Source organism: Corythoichthys intestinalis, chromosome 2 (assembly GCF_030265065.1).
Source record: "Corythoichthys intestinalis isolate RoL2023-P3 chromosome 2, ASM3026506v1, whole genome shotgun sequence".
NCBI classification, from domain to species: domain Eukaryota; kingdom Metazoa; phylum Chordata; class Actinopteri; order Syngnathiformes; family Syngnathidae; genus Corythoichthys; species Corythoichthys intestinalis.
The window spans coordinates 17,057,341-17,078,504 of NC_080396.1; the positions used below are offsets into that span (position 1 = coordinate 17,057,341).

At 39.5% G+C, this 21,164-nt stretch overlaps 1 protein-coding gene across 7 annotated transcripts in view; it reads left to right on the forward strand.

The window, feature by feature from the left end:
- Window positions 1–21,164, forward strand: part of magi3a (membrane associated guanylate kinase, WW and PDZ domain containing 3a) — a 242,252-nt gene that overhangs the window by 172,212 nt on the left and 48,876 nt on the right. For 4 of the 7 annotated variants that reach the window (XM_057829575.1, XM_057829577.1, XM_057829579.1 and 1 more), the window contains exons 5-9: window positions 646–817; window positions 1,243–1,322; window positions 3,966–4,023; window positions 8,870–8,976; window positions 18,518–18,715. In XM_057829575.1, coding sequence (XP_057685558.1) covers window positions 646–817; window positions 1,243–1,322; window positions 3,966–4,023; window positions 8,870–8,976; window positions 18,518–18,715 — 615 coding nt within the window. The remainder of the gene's footprint in view (window positions 1–645; window positions 818–1,242; window positions 1,323–3,965; window positions 4,024–8,869; window positions 8,977–18,517; window positions 18,716–21,164) is intronic. The other 3 variants (XM_057829581.1, XM_057829582.1, XM_057829576.1) reach the window with 1 other exon arrangement.

A 21,164-nucleotide genomic window follows, 5' to 3' on the forward strand; every position in this document is an offset into this window, starting at 1 on the left:
AGGTAATGTTAAGCCGAACATAACAAAATTCAAAGATGAGGCACATTATATACCATTATATACATGTGCTGTACATCATTTAAACGTGTTGTGCAAGTCGAATCCCCTATGTTTTGCTGTAATGATGAGGCCACAATTTCAGAAAAACACATGTTTAAATGAGTCCCAGTGGATATACAAACAGAGCAATCAATGACCTGATGAAGCTGCACAGATGAAAACCTGCAGAGAAGAGCCACACTCACACAAGATACTAACAGAGATGTGGCACTGTCGGCCCGGCTGTAACATTGGGCAGCGCTGCCGTTGCCCGGGAGGCAGTTCCCAGTATACCACTGCTGACATGCAAATTCAATGGCAATTGCTACACTCTACTCTGTGTATTCTCTCTGCCTCTCCGTTCCCTCTCTCTCACTCTCTCTACCCTTTCCTCTTTTGGTGGGATGTAACCATCCGCCCAGTGTGCAGAGGAAGAGCAAGTTGAGCAGCAGCAGGGCACCATGCAAGGAGCCCAAAGGAGATCCAATGGTTCCACATTCTCACCTCCCGTCTCCTTTTCTTTCTATCACCTCCCGTACCCTTATTCCCATCCACTTCCCCTTTCTGTCTCTGTGCCGGTGTCACTGGCGGCATGTCGGGCTGCAGCAGACCACAAGGACAAGGCGGATTGGAGGAAGACTGTGCCCAGCTACAATCAGTCAGCTGGTGCCATGGACCTGCGAGCCTGGAGTGCAATGGCGCAGGACGATAGTCAGGAGCCCCTGCCAAAGAACTGGGAGATGGCCTACACAGAGACCGGCATGGTCTATTTTATAGAGTGAGTAGCCTTAACACTGCCTGGCTTTGGTCCAATTACTCTAATGTCGCATGAACTCACAGCAGCGCTCAGACTCCTCTTAGCCCAATCTCTCTGAATCATAGTCCAAGTGATCACCCAGTTCATATTTATTTACAGAAAAATAAACCATTTTTTGGTCACATTTCCTTACATCCTTCTAGTCAATGTATCTGCAGGCTCACAGTTTACCAAAGCACTCTCAGATTTTAGATTAAAACCCCATACAAAGTGTGATCTGAAAACGTAGCTGTTGTATCTATTTTCAATGAGCCTTTAAATCTTTTAGCTTCACAGAGCTGGTGAAATAGCTCTTGGGTAATATGGTGCTGCTAATTGCTTAAACGTCTCATTATCTTTTTTAATGATCTTGACTAAGCCTCAAGATGAATTTTGCCTTTGTGCAGCCATACAAGCAAAACTACTACCTGGTTGGACCCGCGGCTCGCCAGGAAGGCCAAGGCTCCTGAGAAATGCGAAGAAGGAGGTGAGATATTTGGCAGATTTATTTGGCTTTACCGTATTTTCCAGAGTATAAGCAGGGGTGAAAGTGGCTAGAATTTCTTACCGGAACTCCCCGACGTGAAGGTCGCCGCGGCGCCAGATTTTATTTTTTTTATTTTTTTTGGGGGGGGGGGGGGTTAAACCTCTTAAACTACTGAAATGCAAAGAAAACTGTTTTAGCACAGTTATTTCTATAACACATACAAAAACTGATTTTCATTCAAAATTGTATTTTTTCAATGATTTGCAAATAAAAGTTAACAAAAACAGCAATAAGCCTAACTTCCATCTCCTAATTTTTATTTTCCCTCATTTCCTCACATACTAAATGCCAAATCTCAATTTTAACTACTTAATAAGGATGTATATTAAAATTGAAGTTAATGTAAACATTTACTTTTTGTTTTTTTAGTAATAAACATATAAGTAACATACATTCAGAAAAATAAGTACAAATGGCTTATATTATGCAGAGTAAAATAGAATATATTTTGAAGATCGCGCAAACATTGACTTTTTTTTAATCATAAGGAAATGAATAAGTAGCCTAACATAAATGAACAAATATAAGTCCAAAGTGCACATTGACAGCTAAGATGTTCTGAACCTCCCCATCAGAGCAAATATTACTAAATATGATAAACAAGCCTCCTCAACTCTTTTGTTGCTCTTAAAGATTTGATCCATTTTATGTTGCATTGCCCTTTTTTTTTGTCTCATCAATTCAACAACCTTTTTTTTTCTGTTCCAGAAAACATGCACATTTGAACCAATCAGAGCTAACTATCTCTGCTGATCCCATGTCAGTATGTCAGCCAGTTGAACGGATAAATGAGTCCAGGCGTTTTGCTTTGCTGCATTCATTCGCACATTGACGTGACTCTTCATCATCAGACTCAGATAACTGCAGCAGCTGGGGAAACCCCCATGCCGTCCATGGAATAAAATAAATAATAAATACTGGTGGAAACGGATTACGCTACACAAGCACTTTATTATGCTTGTCCTTAACACTTGTGTATGTAAATCTGATGTTGGTAGATTGTTTTCTTCTTTGAGATGAAATGCGTGTGTGGTAGTTTAGCTTTTTTTTTTTTTTTACATAGTGTTTTGACAGTTGCCGTCATATTTTCGGAATCAAAGTACCGTGTACCGGAGCAGCATTCTGGCCCTGAATCTTATATTGGAACAGCATTCCGGCCCTGAATCTTATACCGGAACTGCGTTCTGGCCCTGAATCTTATACCGGAACTGCGTACCTGACCGTTCTGGCCCACATTCACCCCTGAGTCACACCAGCCCAAAAAATGCACAATGAAGAGGGAAAAAAACATACAGTACATAAGTCGCACTGGAAGATAAATCTCATTTTTGGAAGGAATTTTAGTTGATCAGAGAACAATAGCAAACATTAAACATTATATTAATAACAATATAAAATGGAGAACAACATGATAAATAAGTGTCTGTTATTATTAAGTTATTCCAATAACTATAGCCCAAACAACATAAGGTAACTAGTTTACCAAACTCTGGATCTCACAGCAAATCACTGCCCAATCCATTAAAGTCTTCATCTTCAATATCACTTCTGAACAACTGTGCCAAAACTAGAAGTAGAGGGCATGCCAAAGTACCCTTCTTGCAGCTGTCAGGGTGGGGATAAAACCATAAGTCATATGTCCAAATCTATGGGGGTGTGTGACTTCCAGTATCTCATTTCTTTTTGCAAAGGGTTTGTTTTCTATGGACTTTTATGATAGCCACTATTTTCTATACGGAAGAGTTGACAACATTCCATAAACAGCTGAAAAGCAGTGTGAGCATGTCTGCAGGTATAGGTTCTCTCACTAAAAGCATGTACCGTATTTTTCGGACTACAAGTCGCACCTGAGTATAAGTCGCACCAGCCATAAAATGCCCAACGAAGAGAAAAAAAACATATACAAGTCGCACCGGAGTATAAATCGCATTTTGGGGGGAAATTTACTTGATAAAATCCAACACATAGAACAGACATGTCATCTTTAAAGGCAATTTAATATTAAAATACAATAGAGAACAACATTCTGAATAAGTGTACAGTGCAACAGTGCATGAACAACGAAATGTGAAATTGGTGATTGACTAAATACTTATTTGCCCCACTATATATGCAACTCATCAGCCAATTAAACGTGCGTTCGAGGGGACAAAATGGAGCAGCAGATTCAGCTAGTGAAAAGGGGTAAACGTAAGTCTGAACATAATGAAAATAATTCACTTATTAGTGTCAATTTTATCCTTACAACATATGGGAAAATAATCTAAATTACCGATATAACAGAATTCATTACTTAATGCAAATAAGGTTGCTTAAAAGTTGGTGGGGACAATTTGAGAATCCTGGAAATTTGGTAGTATTATGTCCCTACTGTCCCAATGCAAACCTACGCCCTTGCCTACACACCTCCTAAAACAAAGGCTGTTATTTTTCTAGCTGTAACAATTCAACATTTCACAATCGCTCCACGCCGGTTCTGTCATTTGAAAGCAAGGCAAATCCAATTGTTGCAGGACGTAACATTGTTGATTTTTTTTAAAGCACACTTTAATCCTTTATGACTTGTGATTCTGTTTTTCATAGAGTTGCCCTACGGCTGGGAGAGGATCGAGGACCCCCAGTATGGTACCTACTATGTAGAGTAAGTAGACATCTCCTGTTTGTGTGTGAGGAGTTGACACAATTAATGTTTTTTAGAGTGATAGTAAATAGTTAGCAGCACCGATCCATAATACAGTGGACCCTCATGATACGAGCACCTCACATTATGGGTTTTTCGTGATATGAGCCTCATTACGAGTCTCATTATGAGAGCAGTTTTTCACTATACCAATGCAAGAAAAGCCTCTCTCTGACTTGGCGTGTCCGACTGCCTCGGCATCTCGCCAAGTGAAATGCAAGCTCTCTCTTGCTTTGTCTCCTCAAGTGTCTCGACATCCCGTTTGTGGGTATATGAGCATCTCGCATCAACAGACGCACCACATCCTCATTTTCTAATTTTCTGTCGAAGGGCATCTTAATCATTTGTGCTTACAAGTGAACATTAACCATATCCCCCAGGAAAATGGTGACCAAAGACAGTAGTGAGAAAAATAAAATAATGTTCGTAATTGAAACAAAGCAAAAAAAAAAAAATAATAATTTTTTTAAAAATGAAAATAGTACAGATTATATGCGTTCAAATTTTAGTATGTGCTTGTATATACCATATTTTTCGGACTATAAGTCGCAGATTTTTTTTCATAGTTTGGCAGAGGGTGCGTCCTATACTCTGGAGCGACTTATGTGTGATTATTTACGGTTGGGTCGGGCCATACTTCTCTCGCTAACTTTTTAAAAAATAAATATATATTCATATATCTATACCAAAACGATGTATGGATGTTAAATAAATAATTTAGATAAAACAGAGAAGGCGCTGTGCATGCCTGCGCACGTGAACGCCGTGGCCCCCTTTCTTTTCAATCTTCCCCTCCCGCCCTGGCGCCCTCCGCGAGTCCACATCCTGGTATTTCCTTTTCGATATGCAGCAGCTCGGAGTGAAAAACAAATTAAAGACTGAGGAATTGACAAGCAAACAACTGCGGTAGGCGTGGGGTATGGAAAGGATTCAAATTGTTGAAGATGCTATACAGAAACCTGTGTCGTCTTCGCTGAATGTAAACGAATGTGGCGCTTTGGTCTCATACGAGAAATATATTTAACAAAGTTTTCCAGCGTTATTTCGTTGTGTAAATGCATTTATAATGATCCTAAAAATATGTAGACCATTTAAACATTGAGAAAACTTCCGGGGTTTTTTTTGCCAACTCGAAGAGATTGAAATAAATGTCAAATCGACTATCCGCCTGTTAGAACAGACACACAAATATCAAAGAAATGTTTATTGAATATCCATCTTAGTCTTGTTTAATTCGTTGCAAAAGACAGGCTTTAATTTGTTATCATTATGCATATATGCACAGGCATCGTCACAAATGCGATCACACAAAACGCAACCACGCATCGCATCCCCGCATTTCCTCCTTGAACTGAGTCCTCACAAATAAAACTAAAAAAAAATTGGGGGGGGGGGGGGGGGGGGGGCTTGTGCATACAAATTAAACATAACATTTCGGGGGGGTTCGGGCTCGGGCCTGCAAATCAAGTTAATTGATCAGCGAGCCGGGTCGGGCTTTAATACCCGCGGGCCGTTTGGGTCGGGTTGGATTTTTTTAGGCCCGATCTAACTTCTAACGTCATGTAATGTTAGAATATACATCTATTCAGCCTGTTGTTCTCTATTGTATTTCAAATAGCCTTTCAAGATGACGTGTCTGTTCTTGGTGCTGGATTCTAGCAAATAAATTTCCCTCCAAAAATGCGACTTATACTCCGGTGCGACTTATATATGTTTTTTTCCATTTCATTGCGCATTTTTGGGCTGGTGCGACTTATAGTTAAAAAAATACAGTAAATAACAATGTTTTTACACTTTTAACTTCTTTAATTTCTAAAAGGAGCTTGCTGATTTTGCTCGTAGCATGCGGGTCCGCTGTACGAGCTGTTTATGTACCATCAAGGCAAAAGTACAGATGAGTCTGATGTGGATGATGTAATATGATACTCAGATATGGCCTGTACTTCAGTTTCCCACAGCCCTTCAAAGCAGCAAAAACAACAGACAAAGTGTTGGGGCCCTGCGTGGGAAACAAAGGGAGATTTCTTTGTGAACAAGAGTGCAAATAGAGCTTAATGTTTCATTTTGCTCCCATTACTGCAGACAAAAAGGCGTAGGGGGAGGATCAGTGCCTCTGTTTATACAAGAGGGTCAATGAGAGGCTGCATCTCCCATGTCTTTGCGTCTTTGTCTGGCCAAGTATGTGATGTCTCATGAGTTGTAGTGATGAGGAAGTAAAGATAGATATCAATGTAACAGGGTTGCCTGATCGAAAAGACTGTCTCCAGACCAATCACACCGTAAAGCCTGCCCAGTTTAATAAAAAACAGCCCAAATTACAACCTCTCGTTCTAGTTAAACAACACCATAAGCAGCTTAACTGAACTTCAAAGTGTAGACATGCAAGTTTAAATGTTAAAAGTACTAATTAAAACGCTTCTCACATCAGTCCTCTCAAAAAACATGGTAACAAGACGGCACATTCCTTTATTTTCCTGGAGACTGAAAACATTTGGTTTTGACAACACAAGATTAATATCGGAAAATGTCATGTGGTGTACCACTCAGAAGATAGCATTATTATAAACTAAAAACATCCAACTTCTAATTGAGAAAATGAGTGTATCAGGCTTTCACTCATTCTAAGGTTTATTCTGCCACTGCATAATTAAGTCAGGGTAATTAACAAAGTATAATTCCCCTCACAGTTTATAAACCGGTAAGTTAAAGTGCCCTAAAGAAGTATTTATTTATGCTCCAATTATACAGTGGGGCAAATAAGTATTTAGTCAACCACCAACTGTGCAAGTTCTCGTACTTGAAAAGATTAGAGAGGCCTGTGATTGTCAACATGGGTAAACCTCAACCATGAGAGACAGAATTTGGAGGGAAAAAAAACAGAAAATCACTGTTTGATTTTTAAAGAATGTATTTCCAAATTAGAGTGTAAAATAAGTATTTGGTCACCTACAAACAAGCAAGATTTCTTGCTGTCAAAAAGGTCTTACTTCTTCTAACGAAGTTTAACGAGGCTCCACTCGTTACCTGTATTAATGGCACCTGTTTTAACTCATTATCAGTATAAAAGACATCAGTCCACAATCTCAGTCAGTCACACTCCAAACTCCACTATGGCCAAGACCAAAGAGCTGTCGAAGGACACCACAGACAAAATTGTAGACCTGCACCAGGCTGGGAAGACTTAATTTGCAATAGGTATAACGCTTGGTGTAAACAAAATCAACTGTGGGAGCAATTATTAGAAAATAGAAGACATACAAGACCACTGATAATCTCCCTCGATCTGGGGCTCCATGCAAGATCTCACCCCGTGGCGTCAAAATGATAACAAGAACGGTGAGCAAAAATCCCAGAACCACACGGGGGGACCTAGTGAATGACCTACAGAGAGCTGGGACCACAGTAACAAAGGCTACTATCAGTAACATAATGCGCCGCCAGGGACTCAAATCCTGCACTGCCAGACGTGTCCCCCTGCTGAAGCCAGTACACGTCCAGGCCCGTCTGCGGTTCGCTAGAGAGCATTTGGATGATCTAAAAGAGGACTGGGAGAATGTGTTATGGTCAGATGAAACCAAAATAGAACTTTTTGGTAGAAACACAGGTTCTCGTGTTTGGAGGAGAAAGAATACTGAATTGCATCCGAAGAACACCATACCCACTGTCAAGCATGGGGGTGGAAACGTCATGCTTTGGGGCTGCTTTTCTGCAAAGGGACCAGGACGACTGGTCTGTGTAAAGGAAAGAATGAATGGGGCCATGTATCGAGAGATTTTGAGTGAAAATCTCCTTCCATCAGCAAGGGCATTGAAAATGAGACGTAGCTGGGTCTTTCAGCATGACAATGATCCCAAACACACAGCCAGGGCAACAAAGGAGTGGCTTCGTAAGAAGCATTTCAAGGTCCTGGAGTGGCCTAGCCAGTCTCCAGATCTCAACCCCATAGAAAATCTGTGGAGGGAGTTTAAAGTCTGTGTTGCCCAACGACAGCCCCAAAACATCATTGCTCTAGAGGAGAGATCTGCATGGAGGAATGGGCCAAAATACCAGCAACAGTGTGTGAAAAGCTTGTAAACAGTTACAGAAAACGTTTGGCCTCCATTATTGCTAACAAAGGGTACATAACAAAGTATTGAGATGAACTTTTGGTATTGACCAAATACTTATTTTCCACCATGATATTCAAATAAATTCTTTAAAAAATCAAACGATGTGATTTTCTATGGGTTTTTTTCCACGTTCAGTCTCTCATGGTTGAGGTTTACCCATGTTGATAATTATAGGCCTCTTTAATCTTTTCAAGTGGGAGAACTTGCACAATTAATGGCTGACTAAATACTTATTTGCCCCACTGTATCAATATTGTTACTCATCAAATTTGAAAGACACTATTTTATAACAAAAATGTTAAAAAAAAAAAAAAAAAAAAAAAAAGATAATAATAAAATATACAGGATGTCGGCATAGTTTTTTTTTTACTTGAATTCCTGAACAGAAAATACGGCTTAAATATGATGTTTGATTAATCACAGACTTCTCTGAGAGGCCCAGTGAAGCTGTATAGAAAAGTGAATTAAGTTTGAAATTCCTCATTCCTTCTGTAAATGCTAAAAGATGAAGAGTTCATGGAGAAGAAGAAAAATTAATCATTCAAGGCACTTCATAATCCTAGTACATTTACTGGTAAGCGCAGTGCAATTCATGCATAGCAATTTCAAGTAGACAAACCATTTTGCCACAATTCAAAGTCAACTCGCACAAAACAATGATGTATCCTATTTAGTGTTCTCTGTGTACCCTTTTGCAGCCACATAAACCAGAAGACTCAGTTTGAGAATCCAGTGCTTGAAGCAAAGAGGAAAGTAAGCGTGGAGATGCCTTCTGCGGTGTCCTCAACAACAGCCACACCCTCAGGTGAGTCCTCCGAAACAGGCTGGGGAAATAATGTTGACTCTCAAGTGCATTTGGATGAGGTTTTTCTGGCATTTTTGCACTTTTTCCATTATCAAAGTATGCCCTGCCCAAATCCAATGCCTCCTGCTGAGATCTTTCATGAGTTGACAGGCTGCTTATAAACAGCTACCCTCTGAAGCAATGATAGTCGATTTGCATAATGGAGCTAAGCTGCACTGGGCCAAGAAACTCATTTTGGCAGGCAGATATGAAATTCTGCGGGCTCGAAGGTCCTTTTGAATCCGAGTCCCAGCAGTAAAAAGTAGCATAATTGCGTTTACTACATCTTTGTTAGCTACAGTGTTTGTGTCTTAAAGGTCCCGTGGCACACATTTATTTTTTTAAATAATATGGGAGGTTGTTTTATCTGGTTTGCAAGATGATTTGGATTAGAAATGCCCAGTATGCACTTTTTCAAGTCATTCTAGTTGTCAGATAGCTACTTCGACAGTCACTGAAGTTTAGCTATCGATTATTTCAGTAGTCGATTAATCGATTAACTATTTAGTTCGAATAATCGAGTAATCGGATAAGGACTATGAAAATTAAAATACCTGAGCTGAGCCTCAAACTGTATTAGATCCTTTTTTTTTTTTTTTTTTCTTCAATACCGTCACTACTATGTACAACAAAAGAACAGTTGGCTAACTTACATAGCAAAAGTCCGCTAGCTTAAATGCTATGAAATGTTTTTTTTTTACAATGCTCTTAACAAATGGTTCGGACACATATTCCCACAAAAAATGGCTAAATATACCAATAAACTAAATTACGAATGCATTTAAAAAACATTAGCTCAAACAAAAACCTAGCTTATGTTGGTCTTAACAGTGAGGAGAGGGATTCAGCCATGTGAAATGAAGTAGACTAGAGGGCCATGTATCCACCCAAATCATTAAAACTAAACGCAAACACTTTCAAAACAGACCATTACAACGCCACTTTAATTAAACGAATACTTGAAGCAGCCAAATTTAGTTTGAATCTTTTTTTCTAATCGAATACTCGAGTTAATCGATTAATCGTTGCAGCACTACTAAAGTTACTACTAGGGTTGTTCCGATCATGTTTTTTTGCTCCCGATCAGATCCCGATCGTTTTAGTTTGAGTATCTGCCGATCCCGATATTTCCCGATCCGATTGCTTTTTTTTTTTTTTTTGCTTCAGATTCAATTCCAATCATTCCCGATAATTTTTCCCGATCATATACATTTTGGCAATGCATTAAGAAAAAAATGAATAAAACTCGGACGAATATATACATTCAACATACAGTACATAAGTACTGTATTTGTTTATTATGACAATAAATCCTCAAGATGGCATTTACATTATTAACATTCTTTCTGTGAGAGGGATCCACAGATATAAAGACTTGTAATTCTTAAAGAATAAATGTGACTTTGTATATTGTGAATAAATATTGCCATCAAGTGTATTTGTTGAGCTTTCACTAAATGATACTGCACCAATTTAACTGTTCTGCCCAAATGCATGATGGGAAGTGCAACCATGAGTGTGCGTAGGGGCACCAATTGATATATCTTTTCTGCGTTGGGAAAGAACATAGGGCGTTAAGAAAATGATCAACTACTACTTTTCTTCCCCACATTGCCTCTCACAATATTTTTAATTGCTGAGAGAGGGGTTGTAAGGCTTTAGCCAAATAAAAAAGGCTCCAAAGGCTGTCAAAATTTTCTCTACTCATTTTACGCTGCCTTTTAGCTCTATATATAGGTAAAACGGCGCCATTATAGATTGAACGCGACAATTACTTATTTAACGTGATTAATTAAAAAAAAAATGTATTACCGCCGTTAATGCAATAAATTTGATAGCCCTACTTTAAGCCAACACTACTCTGGATGAGTGTAAGATATTTTTCTGTAACGATAAATACAATTAGAAAGCGATTTAAATAAATAATAATAAATAATATTTATATATTAAAGAAAAGGCATGTCCGATATTTTTTTGCCGATTCCGATACTTCGAAAATGACGTGATCAGGCCCGATCGATCGGCCGATCGATCAGGACATCTTTGGTTACTACTAAAGATACACCGATACCAGTATCGGCGGGGGGCAATCCGGCCCGAAATGGTGTTATTGGTATCGGCGAGTACCAACAAAGAGGGCGCCGATACGAAATACCGGTCCAGTATTACTAGTATAAGTATTTACGGCAGCCTTTTTTCCTGCTGACGCTCACGACACTCTGCCTCTGACTATGTTGTGTGATGACACGTGATCACTTTGTATGCCAAGCAGTTTTGCTATTGGCCTGCTCCAGATCAACGAGAGCGGGCCAATAGCTGCTCTTAACCAATGCCGGGCCCACTTTTTCATATGTAGGAAAACCAAACTACGAGAGTAAAATGTCGTCGTTCTGGGCATATTTCAGTTTTTAATCACTGTCGAGTACAATAACTGCATGCAAGAATTGCGGCCTGAAAGTTTCGAGAGGTGGAGTTAAATCAGCCAGTTTCAATACCTCGAACCTGATAAACATTTGAAGACGAAACATGTGAACGAACACAAAGAGTTTGAGGCTGCAACGGCAGGACTGCTATCCAGAGAAAAGGGGCTGGACCGGAGCAACAATCTCTGGTTAGTTCACTATGTCTACTTTACTTTTATTGTCTTCTACTGAAAAATGCCGCAGTAATTAGGACCTGTTTCCAAAGTAGGTTTGCCACCTTTCAGAAATAGAAATAAGGGACTCCCCCTCCCGCCCAAAGCCATACAGGCAACGAAAAAAATCTCCAAACTCCTAAAATGCATAGAAATATATATATTTATATATTTTTCCTTATTGTTTCAATGCGGAATGCAACTTTTAAATGAACGATTCCTTATATCAAAGGACAGGTTGCAAGCCTATTCAAAAGGCAAGGCAAATTTATTTACATCGCACAATTCAACACAAGGCAATTCAAAGTGCTTTACATCACATGAAGATCATAAAAATCACATTAAATCAATGCAACACAAAAACAAAGACAAACAAAAACGGAAATAAAATGATATATAAAAATCGCATTTAATCACAAAGAGAATTAAAAAAAAAAAATACTGCCACTAATAATAATAATTGAAATCAGCAATGGAGATAAAGCACAAGAGGAATAGAAAGCAAATAGCTTGAAATATATAGACAGATATGGATATGCTGTGTTAAACAAAAGCGTTTTAGCCCTGATTTAAAGGAGCTAACAGTTTGAGCATACTTCAAAACCTTCAGGTAACTTGTTCCAGAGGTGAGGAGCATAATAACTAAATACTGCCTCACCCTGCTTGGTTCTTGTTCTTGGAACGCACAGGAGACCAGTTTCAGACGACCTTAGGGGTCTAGATGTTTCATAGGATTCTAACAAATCAAGCATGTATTTTGGTCCAAGGACATTACGTGTTTTGTAGACGAGCAGTAGTATTTTATACTTTTATTCCTTTGACTCACTGGAAGCCAGTGTAACGATTTCAAAACCATTGTAATGTGGACCAGTTTCCTTGTATTTGTGAGGACTCTAGCTGCAGCATTCTGTACTAGCTGCAGCTTCCTGACCGAATTTTTTTTTTTTATCAAGACGTGTAAATATACTGTTGCAATGTACTGAAAATGAACGCATGCATAAGTTTTTCCATGTCTTGTTGAGTCAGAAGCCCCTTAATTCTGGCTATATTTTTATGGTGGTAATAAGCAGATTTAGTGACAGACTTTAGATGGCTATCAAATTTTAGGTCTGAGTCAATAATTACGCCAAGATTTCTGACTTGATTTGTAGCTGTAAGTAACATTGTGCTAAGGTGCCTGCTTCCTTTGACCTTTCATTTTTTGGCCCAGAAATGATCACTTCTGTCTTTTCCACATTTAGCTGGAGAAAATTCTGGCACATCCATTTAGGGAGACTAAGGGGCTAAAATCATGTGGGGACACAGAAATGTAGAGTTGTGTGTCATCTGCATAGGTTTGATAGGAGATGTCATACTGTTCCATAATCTGAGCTAGGGGAAGCATATAGACGTTAAATAAGAGTGGTCCAAAAATTGACCCTTGCGGGGCTCCACACGTGATTTCTGACTCATGGTTTCCAATTGACACAATAGTGCATTAGAAGTAAGCTAAGCTAAGTGGCTAAGTGTATGTTGCTGCTTGTGCACTGAGAGGGAGGATAATAGAGAGACATGATACTGTGGTCAATTATTATTACTTAAAATTTCATGACTGTTTGCCCTTTGAGAGCCAAAACTCAGGCTTTAAAAAGGTTTATTCAGTTCATTCATTGTATTTTTACTTTCTCACTGTTGGACTGGTATTATACAAGTTTTGAGTTCACAAATTTAGCACTATTTTGGCCTTTGACAGCCAAAGGTTTAATTAGCTATTGTCACCCATACCAGGTACGCAATAAAAAGTTCTACTGGATTCACTTAACGAAGTGGTATCGGTATGGTATCAGTATCGGCCGATACTGCACAGCCAGTTATCGGTATATGGGCCAAAAAAAATGGTATCGGTACAACACTAGTTACTATAATGACTAGCATTATCTAAATATGTTGGTTATGTGATTAAGTTAAATATGATTTTTAATTGATGAACAATGATAGCTGCTGGGGGGATTTTAGTAGATAGCCTGGGTGATGTTAAGAAGTAATCCTCCATCTAATGTTCTTAAAACGTAGCTCAATTGTCATTACAACATGTGAGTTTGGCTGGTGATACAAATGATAAATGTTGGCATGAAACCTTTTAAGTGAAATCTGTACGTTATTCTCACACAGGCAGGTGGTATTTGTTGTTGTCTGTGAGCATAAAACACAAAACTCATTAGTATTCAAGTTACCGCTGCGATTTCGACCTACCACAGCCGTGGATCACTGTAGTCCGTGGATGAAACAGCCTTTATTTGTATGTTGCCCGTCTCTGCTTCAACACACCATCTCCACCTTTCTGCCCTTGTTAATGAGATTGAATAACAACTAGTGTGCTTGTGGACGTGCGTGAAGTGGCTTTTAAACAGTGTTGTGACAGGACAGCCAATCTGACCTATCAGACAAAACGGAGAAAGCAAGAGACGGAGAGAAGCCAGGCAATGCACTACATTGTAATTATAGAGCTGCCAATCCTGTCTGACATTTTATATAATTACTTCACCCCTGAGACGTCGGACTGTCCCTCAGTGGCCCATAGCTTAATTACCACCTTGTAAACATGATGAGGGTATATCACGTACACCACAGTATGGTGTTTAGGTGTTGTTTTGTTCACGAACCATTCATTGAAATTATTGAATCTTTTAAATAGTGGTCTCGAAAACGGTCCTCAAGGGGTGCTATGAGTCCTGTTTTTTGTTCCTACTGATCGAGCACAGACAGTTTAACCGACGAGGTTAAACTAAAACTGCTAAAATGAGCAGCTCCTGACTGCAATAAACTTGTAAGACACTAGATTGGTGAAAAGGCATCGTCTTGTTTTGTTGGCATGAAATCCTGCACCCACTGTGGCCCTATGTGGAATACTTTGGACACCCCTGTTTTAAGTGAAGGTCCAAAAATCAATACCGTTACATAAACTGATTTATTCCTTTATCTCTTGAGTTCAGCGCGCAGTCAGCCGTGCGAACGCCAGCTGAGAGTGAAACTGCAACGTGCCGTTACTCATTCGGGAATCTTCGACAAATGATGCGGCTAGCATTCGAAGGAGGGGGGCCCAACATAGGGGCACAACATGTCCTTCATTTGCAGCGCACGAATCACCGAGTGAACGAATCTTTCCCAAGTGATTCTTAGCATTTCTTGCTCGAGGCTAATGCTAATGTTGGTTCAGGCCACATGAAGACACACCATTTACTTTACAGATTTAACACATAGGCCTAGAGGTGGGAATCTTTTGGCACCTAACGATTCGATTACGATTCAGAGGTTCCGATTTGATTATAAATCAAACCCCCGCCCCAAGCTTTTAACGTTTTGTACATCAGTTTCAAAATTGTTTCAAAATCTTCTCAGGCTAAACCAAACTAATATTTCAGTATCATGTTAACAGTTTAAAACAGTAAATAAAATACTCAAGTCCCATTCTGTATCAGCAGCTTTAAACTACATTCAATTAATTTAATGATGTGAATCAACCGTTATTGTTAAAATTCTCCCGTTATTCTATAATTTCCCTTCTGTCTACTTTCGACATGTCCAAGTTTTAAAACTGTTTCATCATTTTAAGATGGATTCAAGTTAAGATTTTGCCGATTTCGGAGTATTATAGATAAAAAGTTAATTAGGTTCGCTACAACAGAGCCTTCTAGAGAAGTCTACTGCTTTAAGATGTCGGCTGTTAACAACGCGGCAACTACTAAACAGCAAGTCTGTCATTTTGCATCTAGTTCTTTTTACATGTTCTACCGGTGCCATCGCCTGTGTTTTTTTGCCTCTAGTTCTACATATATGTGATATCTACTATACCCATATGTGGCCGTATGTTTGTAGCAACTAGCAACTGGGCGTTGTTTGAAGCAGCTGTCGGCCGCAGTCAGGTATTATTGTTTTTTTATCTAGCGGCATGAGTTGAACATGATATGAATTTTCTCTCGGTCCGTTCCTCATTGCGTCCCGAAGACTGCGCTGACTGTGTTTTAGGTCTGCTTTACCTGGTATAATTAAATAATCGGAATTTGGATTTTTGTGAAGCGTTTTCGAATCTTCCACGGCCGAATCTCTAATAATCTCAGAATCGGAAATTTCGCACGCCTCTACATAAGCCCCCATTCACACTTATATCCCAGTAAAGTCCCATGTAAGGTGATGTGGGATTTAGCTGTGTCATGGCTTTCACAAATGGGGAAATGTCCCAGGAATAAACCGAATTGTGTGTGCAGAAGTGGCTTGATTTATCCCGGGTTGGAGTCTTGGCGCTCTCTGTGCAGGTAGGTTGGATGGCTTGATTTTATAACCCGGACATTACGTCATTTTTGGACTGCATCGGCTTTCACGTTCTGTTGGTTGGATCATGTTTTGTTACAGTGCCAGTTATGGGAGCGATCCCAACGTCGTACCTGCAGCCAGTTCAAGCTCATCAAGACTGTATTTAAGCCCAGGCGATCCAAGAGAAGTGTGCTGTGATAATAACTTGAGGGGCGCCATTCGACACCTTGTACTCTCGAATTTCATGCATTTGCTAGCTTGTTCGTCTGCCGCCCTTTTTTGAAATCCTCTATGTTATTCTGGTATTTAAGTGTATTTTTGTTGTTGTTTTCATTGGCTCTCTGCCTACCGCTTAGGTTAGTATTATTGATTCCCGTCGACCTACAGTGCTGTCACGGAGCCATTGTGTTATTCCTCCTTTTACGCGATCGCATGTTATTTTTGTTTGTATTTAATAAACCCTTGAACGCATCCCTCCGTTGTTTTCTGCTTAGAGGTACAACCTTTTTTTCCGCAGTTGCGGACCGCAACATCGGTAACAAAATAAACCACACATTTCCAAAGATGGACGATGGACTCTTTTCCTTTCTTCTTCGATCCAGGAGCAATTTAATTTCATTATGTTTTCAGTTTATTTTCCTATTTCCAGTTTGCCATGTTGGTAATTTTGATGTTTGTTTACCGTTTTTCGTCTTACTGCGAAGAAAGAGGAAATGACGATCAGCCCGCCATGATATTTACGTCATCAGCCTTTGTGCTGTGACCCGGGAATCACACGAGTGCTTTCACACATGCCTTCATCCCGGGAAAATCCCGGACTTTGTACTGAGACTCGACTCGTTAAATGTCCGCGTAATCTCCGTGTCAGTCGACCCGGGAAATTGCTTTCACACACAAGGTCTACCCGTTTAAATCCCGGGATTTTAATTGGTTCCAGTATATGTGAAAGGGGCTTTACCGTATGTTCTACTACACTTTGGTCCATTTGGAATCTGTTGGTGGAATTGTTCAGGTATTGAAAGCACAACACTCTGACAGTGGCAGAATGGACTCTGGCCACTTTGACTTATGAGACAAAATAGCAGAACAGCAATTAGGATGATGTGCATCAGAGATAATAAAGCAAGGGTGCGTCACACAACTGTCAAACACAGCCCAAAATAACGGTCGTTTGTAAAAGTAAAAGAATTGTTGCTATGCTAGGCATTGCAAAAGCCATGTGTCCGGTTCTTTTAGACACAGAAACAGCTATTTGCCAACGGATATAACACCTGCTTCCCGGGTGAAAATTCCTGCACAATTGTCCCACACATAGGTTGAATACCGTATTGGCCCGAATATAAGACTGTGTTTTTTGCATTGAAATAAGACTGAAAAAGTGGGGGTCGTCTTCTATTCGCGGTCTAGACATTATACCCATTCACAACGCTAGATGGCGCCAGATATCATTGAAGCGATGTTCTGTCATGACATATCTCAGCTACTCTCAAGTTTAACCAGTTTGCATTATTTTATTGCAATGTTTTTCCTTATTCAGATTTGTTTCAAGACTACAGTTACAGTTAGACTTCACTTTGATGGTAGATGCAGTTATTGCAATTTTGTTGTTTTATCACAATAGATTGCTTCATTTACATTTCAAAAACCAGAAGCCATTCATTTACGAATGTGATTGTGCACTTTAGTTTACATATTTAAATGATCAGATATTAAGATTTGAATGAGGCAAAATAACATGCTTTTTCTGTCAAATATATTGTTGTAATCATGTTTCAGATGTACTGTAATTATTTTCTGTATAAAAATTGGAGTTCAAAAAGTCTTTTTTCAAACTTGAGTCTTGAAAAAGAGGGGGTCGTCTTATAATCAGGGCCGTCTTATATACGGTAATTTACATTAGCCTACCACAATAAAGCTAACGTTTTACCATGTATCTAAAAATGTACAGTATAATAATACTAAATGACTGTGTACCATGGTCTGTGAACGCACCATCGCCCAGTAAGTGAATGTGTCACAGAGAGAATGTGAACCCCAGGGTTGAATCATGAACAAGATGAATAATAGGTGCTGCTGTTTTTCATTGTACCCCACTATGACACAGCACACAACTCATTAGAATTTCAACCTACTTTTTTTTAATGTTCCTCATTCTGTCAGGCTTAACTTTTAATCTTAATTATCTGGTCTTATTGTTGGCTTCACAGTGTACATGCCTCATATCCCATTCTCTGTGAAGTCACACTGTGAACATACTCAGTGCTTAATGCTAAATGGAATATTGAAGCAATATCGTGTAAGGGTACAGAAATTATATTTACATGCAGTTTTGGATTAATGTGTGCGTTATTTTCTGCAAGTAACACATTGTCAGATATAATATTGTTGCGTGACTGCTAACAGATGGCAGTTTTTGAGCTTTTCACTTGGTTCACATCACGGGAACAGTGACACCTCCCCAGGAACATACGCGACACATTTACAGCATTTAGGATATTTTAAGATATCTGAACTTTCTAGAAGCAAATCTTCATTTACATTTCCTATATATTTCTTCTTCCTTTCTCTCTGTGACAGAGGAGCCTAGTCATGGAGTACATCGCTTCACACGAGACCCGTCTCAGCTACAGGGCACCATTTATCAGACTGCGCTTCGAAAAAGCCCACAGGGCTTCGGCTTCACCATTATCGGAGGAGACCGTCCAGACGAGTTTCTTCAGGTCAAAAATGTCCTACCTGATGGGCCAGCTGCACACGACAAGAAAATTGCCTCTGGTAAGCTTCCCACTCTGACACTTCTGTATCTCGATGGACAAGTCAAAGAGGCTGGAGGCTAGGTGACGAAAGGGACAAGACACTTCAAAGACTACAGTGGTATGAAAAAGTATCTGAACCTTTTGGAATTTCTCACATTTCTGTATTAAAACACCGACAAATGTGATCTGATCTTGTCAAAACCACCCAGATGAAAAAATAGTGTCTGCTTTAACTAAAAGCACCCAAATATTTATAGGTTTTCATATTTTAATGAGGCTAGCATGCAAATAACGACGGGGGGGATAAGTAAGTGCCCTCTGCCTAAGGAGACTTTAATTGAAACAATTTTTTTACCAAACAATTTAAGTCAGGTGTGTGCCCAATCACTGATAAGTGGTCTAAAGCTTCCCTGCCCACTATAAAACACACACCTGGTAAGAATTGACTTAATGAGAAGCATTGTCTGATGTGCATCATGGCTCTGTCAAAAGAGCTGTTTGAAGACCTGCGATCAAGGATTGTTGGTTTGTATAAAGCTGGGTAAGGATACAAAACCATCTCTAAAAGTCTGGATATTCATCAATCGACAGTCAGAGAAGTTATCGACACATGGAAAGAGTTTGGCACTGTTGCTTCTCTCCCAAGGAGTGGCCGTCAACCAAAGATGACGCCAAGAGTTCAGCGCAGAATACTCAGAGAAGTAAAGAAGAACCCTAGAGTGTCTGCTAAAGACTTACAGAAACCTCTGTAAAACTATGGCCAAGAATGGTGTTCATGGGAGGACTCCACGGAGGAAGCCACTGCTGTCTGAAAAAAACATTGTTGCTCGTTCAATCTTCGCAAAAAGGCACTTGGACACACCACAGAAGTTTTGGCAAAATATTTTGTGGACTGATGAAACCGAAGTTGAATTGTTTGGGAGTAACACACAACGTCATGTGTGAAGGAAAAATGGAAGAGCTCACCAACATCAACACCTCATCCCCACCATGAAGCATGTTGGAGGTAGCATCATGATTTGGGGCTGTTTGCTGCCTCAGGGCCTGGACAACTTGCAATCATTAATGAAAGAATGAATTGAAAGTTTTATCAGGATGTTTTGCAGGAAAACCTGAGGCCGTCTGTCAGACAGTTGAAGCTAAAAAGAGGATGGATGCTGCAACAAGACAATGATCCAAAACACAGAAGTAAATCAACTTCAGAATGGTTTCAGAAGAACAAAATACACATTCTGGAGTGGCCAAGTCAAAGTCCAGACTTGAACCCCATTGAGATGCCGTGGCATGACCTAAAGACAGCGATTCATGCCAGACATCCTAGGAATCTGACTGAACTACAGCTGTTTCATAAAGAAAAATGGGCCGAGATTAGTCCTGATCGATGTGCCAGACTGATCCACAGCTACAGAAAGCGTCTGGTTGAAGTTATTGCTGCCAAAGGGGGGTCCAGAAAATATCAAATGTGTTGGTTGACTTATTTATTTTTCCCCCTTTTGTCATTGATTGCATACTATCCTAACTAAAATATGAAAACCTATAAATGTTTGGGTGGTTTTAGTTAAATTAGACACTGTTTTTCCATCAGTGTGATTTTGACAAAGATCAGATCACATTTGATGGTGATTTTATGTAGAAATGTGAGAAATTCCAAAAGGTTAAGATACTTTTTTCATACCACTGTACATCCTAGCATACCTGTCTTCAAACTTTCAAGGATTATGTTGTCTTTTTTAGAAATGCGCAAGATATCCCCAAGTTTAACTTTGCATAATCTGACGCAAAAATAACTGAGGAAAGTCAGACCAGCAGGTACATGTTTCATGTCTGCTCATGTTTATCCGATGTATAAAGATGTCTTCATCTGAGCAAAACTCTAATTAGTTTTGGTTTATAGCCCAACACAAGTTACTGAATATTTAGATTGATCCAAAAATGGTGCGTGCTGCAAATACTGTCATGTAGTTAATCTGAATGTCACTCTGACACCCAGCTAAACATAATTTGCATTCGTAATGCTGCTTTATTTACACTGAGTACACACAAACAAACATGGGGGGCAGGCTGAAGAACTGCTTTTGCTGTGAAAATCACATTGCATGATCAAGCAAAGACAAATTTGAGGAGCAGATCTAACACACAAGATATTTGTTAATGAATCTCAAGCAAGCTTTATGATATACGGTGGGACAAATAAGTATTTAGTCAACCACCAATTGTGCAAGTTCTCCTACTTGAAAAGATTAGAGGCCTGTAATTGTCAACATGGGTAAACCTCAACCATGAGAGACAGAATGTGGGGGGAAAAAAAACAGAAAATCACATTGTTTGATTTTTAAAGAATTTATTTCCAAATTAGAGTGTAAAATAAGTATTTGGTCACCTACAAACACGCAAGATTTCTGGCTGTCAAAGAGGTCTAACTTCTTCTAACGAGGTCTAACGAGCCTCCACTCGTTACCTGTATTAAT